This window comes from Lipotes vexillifer, unplaced genomic scaffold (assembly GCF_000442215.2).
Source record: "Lipotes vexillifer unplaced genomic scaffold, Lipotes_vexillifer_v1.1 scaffold217, whole genome shotgun sequence".
Classification (NCBI taxonomy): Eukaryota; Metazoa; Chordata; class Mammalia; order Artiodactyla; family Lipotidae; genus Lipotes; species Lipotes vexillifer.
In genome coordinates this window covers 7,243,159-7,253,428 of record NW_006788200.1, presented here as the reverse complement: position 1 = coordinate 7,253,428, position 10,270 = coordinate 7,243,159, and the positions used below count along the sequence as shown (strand labels likewise).

Sequence of the window (10,270 nt, the reverse complement as noted above, 5' to 3'; positions counted from 1 at the left end):
ATGAGGGCCCAGGAGGACCCTGAGGGCCAGACACAGGTGCTGGGGAATGAGGGGAGTGGGTGGGGGCAGGGTGGGGCTGGGGGCCTGAGCAGTCCTTGCTCCCTGGGAGGGCAGAGACAAAGGTTCTGATGAACTGGATCAAGAGTGACTGTCCCAGGCGGAATGTGGCAGTTGGGGGAGGGGTGGGGTGGCAGTGGGGTGAAGGAGACTCTTCTGCTTTGGGACTGGCTCACCCCAGCTTGGGGGCCAGCAGGGGCCCAGCCTACCGCCCCATTAGTGACACCCCAAGGACCTCTAAGGGACGGGGGGGGACCAGAGTACGTCCAAGAGGGCCTGTCACAGTCTCCAGCCCTCTTTGCCTCCTCTCCTGGTGACCCCGGCCTTCTGACGTATGGGCCCGTTCCCTTGGCTAGAAGGCCCAGGTTCTGAGGGCTCCAGGAGCCAGTACAGCGGACTCATCCCTGCACAGAGCAACGTGAGGTGGAAGCCACGTGTAGCCAGGCCAAGGGGTAGCTGGGTGCATGAGCATTGAGGGAGGGTGGGGACCCCATTCTGAGGAGCTGACAGGCCACTTGGGCTACCTAATTGATTCTGAAGCAGAATGGACTTTTCTGGTTCCCATCACTCCACGCTGAGTTACTTCTCTCTGCTGCCCCCAGCATGAGTCCCTGGGCTCAGCAGGGACCTCCACGAAGGACCCCCCGACGGCCCTGTGCACAGAGCCCAAGTCTGACATGTTGTACAAGATCGAGGATGTGCCGCCCTGGTACCTGTGCATCCTGCTGGGCTTCCAGGTGGGCATCTCCCCAGGGCCTTCTCACCCCCGCCCTGCCTGCTCCCCAGCCCCCTCCCTGGCCAAAGAGGTCATCTTGGGTAACAGGAAGAAAAACCTAAAGTCGGAAGCAGTGACTGTCACCAAGCAGGGGTGGGGAAGAGGCTTGATGGGGCCTGAAAGGGACGAGGTATCACCTGCCAGGCGGAGTGCCGGTGACAGGAAAGGGGGCCCACTCCACAGAAGCTGCAGGAATAACTTGGGGCAGATTAGTAACCCCCAGAGAGGTGAGCAGTCGCTCTGTGGGAATGCCTTATGGGAGTATCAGTCCTGGGTGGGCACACTGGCAGGGGTGGCACGGGCTCAGGCCCACTGAGGCAGGCGTGAGGACTGTGAGGGTTCCCCTGCCTCCCTGTGAGCTCCGTGGGCCCTGCCTCATGTGCTCTCCCCACACCCCTAGCATTACCTGACCTGCTTCAGTGGCACCATCGCTGTGCCCTTCCTCCTGGCTGAGGCGCTGTGTGTGGGCCGTGACCAGTACATGGTCAGCCAGCTCATTGGTACCATCTTCACCTGTGTGGGCATCACCACCCTCATCCAGACCACACTGGGCATCCGGTGAGCTGCCCCACTCCCACCCCTACCCCACCCCACGTAGACACACACGCAGTGATCCACACAGCAGGAGCAGTCTCAGAGGACTCTTGTGGGACAAGAAAAACTGCTATCTCCCCCCACCTGCTGCTTCTGCTTCCAGGCTAGCCTTAGAGCTAGGCAGCTGGGGTCCCACCCTGGACCCCTGGTGTTCCTCAAGGAAAGGGAACGTGCCCTAGCTGGGCTCTCCTCTGTTAAGCTTTACTCTGGGTAATTGGGACCACTCACTCCCCTGCTGCCAGGGCTTGTGTGGGCCTCTTCAGTGGTCTGTCCTCCTGGGGGCCCCCTGCCCCCGTGTGCACAGTCCTAGGCCTGGGTGGCCTAAGGATGGTCATTTGTGTGGTGGGAAGATGAAGGAAGGTTGTGAGTGGAGCTTGCATGCAGGAGCTGAGCTGTCCACTTCTGTGCACATGGCCCCTCACAGTTCAGGAGCTGGTGCTGAGAAGGAAAGGGAGCATAGCAGGTTGTGAGACAGGGGCTCCATCTGTTTTCTTTCTTAGGCCCCCAAAATGTTAGAGTCCTGCCTGGGGCCTCAGTGACTTCCCTCTGTTCTGCCCTTGCCCTTGTTCCTCTTTGTCTCTGTCCCTGTGTGTGATTCTCCCTGTGCCTCGCTCTGTGCCCCTCCCTCCCCATCTCCCCTGTCTCTGTGTTCCTGCCTCCCCACCTCCCACCCTGTCCCTGCTGCTCTGTGCCTCTCTTTCCAGGCTGCCACTGTTCCAGGCCAGCGCCTTTGCATTTCTGGTCCCAGCCAAAGCCATCCTGGCCCTGGAGAGATGGAAATGCCCTCCAGAAGGTGGGCACATTTCTGGGGGCTGCACTGGAGAGGGGAGCCCCAGGAGCCCGGAGATCTGGGCGACTGTTCCACGTCCATACCCCAAGGTGCCTTCAGGGCAGCATCTTTACTTTGTCTCTGTTCCCTGTGCACGTGTGTGTATGTGTGTGTGTTCCTGTCTATGCCCCCAGAGGAGATCTACGGTAACTGGAGTCTGCCCCTGAATACCTCTCATGTTTGGCACCCACGGATACGAGAGGTGGGTTTGCACGTGGGGTAGAAGAGACCTGGACTTGAGGGTGGGACTAGATGGGAAGGAAGGCCACTGCTGAATTGGGGGATATGAGGATGTGGTCCAGGAACATTTTTTTAACATAGAGGTCATGGCTTCTACATGGTGACTTATAGCTGATCTTTGCTTTTCCAGGTCCAGGGTGCAATCATGGTGTCCAGTATGGTGGAGGTGGTGATTGGGCTGATGGGGCTGCCTGGGGCCCTGCTCAGTTACATCGGGCCCCTTACAGTCACCCCCACTGTCTCCCTCATTGGTCTCTCTGTCTTCCAAGCTGCTGGTGACCGAGCTGGCTCCCACTGGGGTATCTCAGCTTGGTGAGTGGCCACCAGGCCTGATCCTTGCCCAGCCCCAGTCCCTCAACCCCTTCGTGTCCTGCCCCCTTAGCCTTGGCTCTTGCCCCCAGCCCGGCCTACCAGCCGTTTTCTCATTGTGCTTCTGTCCCCAGCTCCATTCTCCTGATTGTCCTCTTCTCCCAGTACCTGCGAAATCTCACCTTCTTGCTGCCTGTCTACTGCTGGGGAAAGGGCCTCACTCTCTTCCGCATCCAGATCTTCAAGATGTTTCCCGTGAGGAGCTGACAGGCGGTTCGGGCTGGGACTAGGGCAGGGGCTGGACCTATGTCCAGGGCCAAGGGCAGGGGCAGCAGGGGAGCTAGAGGCAGAGTTGAGGTCCTAGCCAGGGATGGGGGCCCGGGTCTGAGCTGGGGCTGGGGCACAGGCTCGGGCTGGGGCTAGGGCTAAGGTAGGAGCTGGTTAGCCTGGACCAAGACCTCCTGGGCCCTCAGTGCAACCCTCACCCCCCACCCCCACTTCAGATCGTGCTAGCCATCATGACCGTGTGGCTGCTCTGCTATATACTGACCCTGACGGACGTGCTGCCCTCAGACCCCACAGCCTATGGCTTCCAGGCACGAACAGATGCCCGAGGGGACATCGTGGCTATTGCTCCCTGGATCCGCATCCCCTACCCCTGTGAGCAACTCCATCTGGGCCCCTCTGCCTCCAACTGAGACCATCAGTGAGGCCCCTGGTGACCCCAGTCCAGCTGATGACATAACAACTATTAGCTGCACATTTATAGTGTGCCAGGCAGAGTGGTGCTGTACTCAAAGTCTCACTCCAGCTTTATGACTCTAAGTGACCCCAAATAAGCTCCCACAACTGTATAACTCCCACCCCAGCTTGAGATCTCTTTACCCCTTCCCCTGCTCCACCCAAGTACTGCCTAGTCCACTCCCTGACCCACCTAGGAACACTCATTGCATCCAACCTCCCATCTCCCTGTTGATACAGGTCAGTGGGGGCTTCCCACAGTGACTGCGGCTGCTGTGCTGGGAATGTTTAGTGCCACATTAGCAGGCATCATTGAGTCCATTGGAGATTACTATGCTTGTGCCCGCCTGGCTGGCGCACCACCCCCTCCAGTGCACGCTATCAACAGGTATGCCGACCTGCCCTCCCCGGTATCTCATCCCCTCAAGGGTCACTCAGGAAGCAAACGTACGGACAAAATTGAATCCCAGAGGTGGGGGACAAGGAGTTGGGCAAGTCACTAACTCTCCACGTTCTCCTTACTTATGAAATGGAGATGCTCTCATCACTCACTCTGTGTTGCGAACAGCTGAGGAGACAACGAAGTCTAAGGGAAACTACAGTCACTGACAGCCTTCCATGTGTCTAGCTCTTTCTTTCTTTATTTATTTGGCTGCACCTGCTCTTAGTTGCGGCACATGGGATCTTTTTAGTTGCGGCATGCGGGCTCTTAGTTGAAGCATGTGAGATCTAGTTCTCTGACCAGGGATGGAACTGGGGCCCCCTGCATTGGGAGTGTGGAGTCTTCACTGCTGGACTACCAGGGAAGTCCCCATGTGTCTAGCTCTTGATGTGTGTTCTCTTATGCAATCCACTAATGGCTCTGTAAGACAGGTACTCTTAATATCCCCATCTGACAGATGAGGAAATTGAAGCCCAGAATCACCTAAGGATTAAGTGCCAGGGCAGTGGGACTAGCATTCAGACCTGGGCTCCTGGCTCCCAGACCCACCTCTGGCTCGGAGTGGGGAGTACTACGGACAGACAATTGCAGCTCACACAGCCCTAGAGACTCTGGCCAGGCTGGCCAGGGCAATGGGAGGACACAAACCAGGCTAGAGCATGGACCAAGGCCCCCACTTGCCCTTTTCTTACAGGGGTATCTTCACTGAAGGCATCTGTTGCATTATCGCAGGGCTGCTGGGCACAGGCAACGGGTCCACCTCGTCCAGCCCCAACATTGGTGTCCTGGGGATTACCAAGGTGCCGCAACTAGCCAGAGCGGCACAAAGCCGCGCCCCCATTCCATGTGCCACAGGCCCCGCCCCAAATCTGTCCCTACTTTGACCTAGCCCCACCCTACCTTTGACAGGCCTCCCTTGCATCATGCTCTGACCAATATGTACCTTGCTCTTATAACAGGCCCCACCCACCCACCACGCCCCTCCCCTCCCACAACTAACCCTGCACAACTTCACCCTCTGGGTCTAGCCCCACCCGTTGGCTCACTGGCAGGTGGGTAGCCGGCGCGTGGTGCAATATGGTGCGGGTATCATGCTGGTCCTGGGCACCATTGGCAAATTCACAGCCCTCTTCGCCTCGCTCCCTGACCCCATCCTAGGGGGGATGTTCTGCACCCTTTTTGGTGAGTGTTGTGCGTGCTTTTGGGGCGTGGTCGCTGTGTGGTGGAGCCCACCCAGCCTGGGAGGAGCCTCCAGCGGTTCTTTTGTGCTCTCAGGCATGATTACAGCTGTGGGACTGTCTAACCTGCAGTTCGTGGACATGAACTCCTCCCGCAACCTCTTTGTGCTTGGATTTTCCATGTTCTTCGGGCTTACGCTGCCCAATTACCTGGACTCCAACCCGGATGCCATCAACACAGGTGCCTCCACCTGTCTTACCTGTCTCAGGGTGGGGGAGGTGTGGTGGGCTCGACTGAGCATAGCCTCTTCCCTCAAAGGCTCCACACAGCCAGAGCCACAAATCCTGCCCATCTCTGGATGTTAGCAGCTGAGGCTAATTAACAGCTGTTCTTTACTAAGACACTTTCTGTGGACAGGTATGAGCTTTACATATGCTCATTTAATTTTCACAACAGCTCCATGAGACAGATACTATTACCATCTTCATGTTACAGGTGAGAAAAGTGAGGTTCAGATGGGTTAAATGATTTGTTGCAAGACAAGTAGCAACCAGCAAAACTGGGATTTGAATCCAAGGATGGGAGAGGCAGAGAAACCTTGACTTGAGAAAGTCAAGGTTTTGTATTGTTCCATCTCTGTGCTTGCTCAAGGAAGTCAGCAGGCTGCACCAGTGAGGAGAAAGTCTCTGAGCTCTGTTCCCCAGATGGAGCCGTGACACCCATTAGCCTTTGGCCAATTCCACATGCATTCCTGAAGTGGACCAGATTCTGACTGTGCTGCTGACTACAGAGATGTTTGTGGGTGGGTGCCTCGCTTTCATACTGGACAACACAGTGCCAGGTATGGGTCAGCCCTGGGAGGGGAACAGAGAACTAGGTTGGACTCAGAGGCAGTCCAGCAGATGTCTCCTGAGCCAGAGCTGTGGCCAGGTCAGATGCAATGCCTCAGGTCCTGCAGGGAGAAGCAGGAACAGATGGGCCGGAGGGAGAGTCCACCAGCCTGATAGAGGCACAGGTTTCCCTCTTAGTCTTGAAGAGGGTGTGGCTAGGAGAGTCATTCCCGGGCCCTGTAAATTGCTTCTTTTCCATTTCTTTGTTGCCACTGGGTTGAGGGTTGCTTTTGCTTTCTTAGAGTAGAACAGATGGAAATGTAGCATCAGTATGTTGGCAAAATTCACTCCAAATATGCCAGTGACTTATGCTGGCTACTAGAAGAGCCCCTAACGTTTCTCTTTGGTATCAGGGCTTTTTACAGGGATCATGGAGGATACTTTGTGGGGTCCCTGAGAATCCTCCTGACCCATGTTTATGTGCCCAGTAAATATATAAAAACTAAATGTCACCAGGTGCTCTAACTAGTAATAAGAATAGTTAGCATTTACCAAACATTTATGGGTCAGGCATGGAGCTAAATGTCTCCTTTCATTCTCAAAAACTATCCTGTGAGGCAGAGACTATCAACACCATTTTATATGAGAAAAAAGAATCAGAGGTTAGGTGACTCACCGAAGGTCACAAAACTTGCTGATTTAAAACGTTGCAAATTTGGGATTTAAGCAAGTCCATCTGATGCAGTTAGTCCAAGGCCTGTGTCCCAGCCACTCCACCACAATGCCTCTGCTAGAGAGTTTCAGGGAAGTGTAAGATCAAGGAAAGCTCTGTAGAGACGGGGGCTAGATTGCATCAGTCCAGAGAGATGACAGATGGAGGATGATAGCTCTCCATCTTCTGCGACTTAACAGTCTAAACATAGCTGACCCCACTTGCTTTCCCCTCTCTGAAGACACAAGTGTCTATTCAGAGCACAGGAATCAGCGGCTGGCTATGCACAGCTGGTGGGTTAGAGTTTGGGCAGGGAAGGGCCAGGACACCCTGGCACTTTCAGGGATTTTAGAAAGCATCAGATGAGGGAGCTTTTGGTAGCAGCTATCACTTGGATGGATGGGTGACACCTGACCATGGTACCCACCTCGCCCACCAGAGGAAGCTGAGGTGGAGAAGCTCATCCTGTTGACATGAGACAGGGAAGTGGCAACCTCAATGTCTAGGGAATCCACGGAGATAGAGGGCGTCTGAGTGGGCAGCTGTACAGAGGGGTCTGTGATTTGGGCAGCTGGATTAAGCTACCCAGATGTTAACAGCCTCAGAGTGCCTGAGTTCCTCACATCTCTATCCTTCAACCCAACTGCCCATCAGCAACCATCTCTGCCAATGATCAATATATGTATTATGCTACATAATCTTCAACAGTCCTTCAACGTGCATGATGAGGAATCTGAAGCTCAAAGTGGTTAAATCACTTGCCTAAGGTCACACAACCTGGTTTCAAGCCCAGGTTTGGATGGCTCAGAACCTTGTCCTCAACAATGGAATTGCAGAGCTTTATTCTGTAGGATGGGTACATTTTGCTGATAGACCACTTTGCATTTGCTCTTACTCTTTACCTACCCACAGACCAACCTTAGAGGGGCAGTAAGTTTAGTTCAGCAAGTGCTACTGGAGCAAGCACGGCCCTGAGTTAGACACTTAAGGGTAAAAAACATTAAGTCAACAAGATAGGAAGTAAAACTGGGTTTAAAGCAATTTAGAGCAATAAGGTGAATGAGCCTGGGCTGGAGTCATCTGGAGGGCTTCCTGGATGATTCTGGGTGGGGCCAAGAAGATTAGGACTTGCAGAAGCACTGGAGAAGGCAACACAGGTAGGGATGTGGAGGGGAGGCGAGGGAGTGCCGGGCTGGCTCTTGTGTCCCAGCAGTGGTGAGGAGTGGGGCCATCAGTCACCTCAGTCCTGTGCCACAGCTGCAGCTCTTCACCCTCCGCTCTGCCCACCTGTGCTCTTTGTGCAGTCAGGCCCAGTTCAAACAGTACCTCCTCCAAGTGGTCTTCTCTAAGGACGCCAGCCCTCCCTCAGTGCCCTCTCTGAGACTTTGGGACACATTTGCTTTCTTTACTCATGGGGCTTTTCAGCCTGGGCTGCCAACGCGTGGAAATCTTTGCACTAGATTTACACTGTCTCACAGTCTTCGGTCAACCCCAGCCCTCTTGTGAAAACCTCAGAGAATTCACACATCCCTCCCATACCTCCTAAAGGAGATTTCCCCTTGTAAAAAATCTCTCTTGCGTATCCCTACCATCAACAAAGATTTTACTTAGCTTGACTTTCTGAAGTTTGTATTATAAAAACAAGAGTTTATTTTCCAAATATGGAATCATAATATTGAATATTAATACTGATTACAGTGTTTCAAAATATAACTTCCTGCCCTCACAGCAGTCTGAGCATTATTTGGTCCCCACTGGCCCAGCAGACACCAGCCCCATACTTGAGATGTAGGCCGACAATTACTTAACCGTCTGCCTGCCTTCTTGATCATAAAATTTTGTGTAATAGTGCCTATACACCTCCCACCAATGTTTCAAAGAAATTAGATAATGAAATAAAAGCACTTAGCACAGACCATGGCACACTGTAGATACACAATAAATACTAATTACGTATAACCAGTATCCCTTAGGGTTCCCTAGTGCTCTAGCCAAGTTAGGAGCTGAGAGATCACAGATTCAACTTTTCAGGACCAGAGAATTGAGAATCAAGACAACTCCAGAAGTCTACCTTATGACTAGGTTATGGGAAGGGGAGGTAGCAGAGGATTGCTGGCTCTGGCAAGTGACCCCACTGTTCTCTTCCAGGAAGCCCAGAGGAACGAGGTCTGATACAGTGGAAAGCTGGGGCCCACGCCAACAGTGAGATGTCTACCAGCCTCAAGAGCTATGACTTTCCCATTGGGATGAGCATGGTAAAAAGAATTGCCTTTCTGAAATACATTCCTATCTGCCCAGTCTTCAAAGGATTTTCTTCAAGGTCAAAAGACCAGCTTCCAGTTCCAGAATACACCCCACAAAATACAGAAACTGGGTCTGTGTGCACCAAGGTCTGAAAAACTGCACCCAGGAAAGGTAGGATGTCTGTTAGTCTATGGCTTTTGTGGGAGGGTTGAAAAATCACAACATTCTTATGCTTTAACCAAAGAGAAAACAAAGTACTCAGTTTCCATTTCTGTGACCTATTTGAATATTTTCAATCAGAAGGCATACTGGGTAAAAAGTCAATATACATATGTGGAACTCCTTAGCCATTTTATAGTGACAGTGGAACTTCCCAACAGGTGTGGGCCAGTAACCTTGTAGGAGGTTACAAGTATACTGAAGTATTGATCCCTTTGGCCTTTGGTTATCTGGGCTGATACTAGGTCAACTGGAGCCCATGAGCCATAAACTCTAGCTACAGGCAGCCTCATCCTTACACTCTAGTATGATAAATTACACTTTATGACATAGAAAAGGTTGAGAAGTAACTGACATAGCATAAGAATAGGAAAAATCCTTTCACATTAAGGTGCCTTGTTTAAACAGTTGTAATAAAATAAAACCCCTACGAAACAGAATGACTTCAGTTACCCTAAAACTATGCCACATAGGCCCAGATGGGGTAATAATGTGTTTCAAGCCCTTAAAAAAAAATCAAAGTAGTTTTAATGTGCACATTGCCTCAGACAAGTTCCAACAAAGTGAGAGCTTAGCTTAGATAACTCCTTAATTGTAATAAGTCACTTAAATAGAACTTTCTATGTACCAGGGATTGTCTTAAGTACTTGATGTGTATTAACTAATCACACAATCCTGAGATAGGCTAGTCTTTGCTCTTAATCATTAGGTTACAATGCCTCTCTAATTCAAGTTTATAAGCTCTAATTATACTGCATGATGATAATTTGGCAGTATGTGGAAATGAACTCATTTGCCCCCATCCAGGCTCAGAGAAGTGATCTGTAACCCTCATATACTTGGCAGCCTGCTGTGCCACTTGTGGTACTGAGCTGTTAGAGAACAGAGGGGACTGGTGGTATTATGGCTCCAAAAAGAATGAGAGCCAAGCAGGATCGTCTGCTTCAGCATCTTAAAAAACCTGTTTATTAGCTTAGTAAGGTAGCTATTAAAAAACAACAGGCACAGGTACGCACACCAAAGGACCCTAGATGGCCTTAATCTTGAGCCCTCCAAGCTCAAGAAAAACAGAGGACATTATCAACGACTGAGTAGGGCC

General features: G+C 52.1%; 1 protein-coding gene across 1 annotated transcript; it reads left to right on the top strand.

The window, feature by feature from the left end:
* On the top strand, positions 1-9,104 carry SLC23A1 (solute carrier family 23 member 1). The gene is made up of 14 exons (XM_007461436.1): positions 1-36; positions 660-794; positions 1,233-1,390; positions 2,131-2,219; positions 2,390-2,469; positions 2,626-2,807; positions 2,939-3,059; positions 3,308-3,464; positions 3,786-3,933; positions 4,682-4,787; positions 5,040-5,169; positions 5,263-5,418; positions 5,924-6,007; positions 8,857-9,104. Exons 1-14 carry the CDS (start codon positions 1-3, stop codon positions 9,102-9,104), a joined length of 1,830 nt encoding a protein of 609 aa, XP_007461498.1.
* The last annotated feature ends 1,166 nt before the right edge of the window (positions 9,105-10,270 follow it).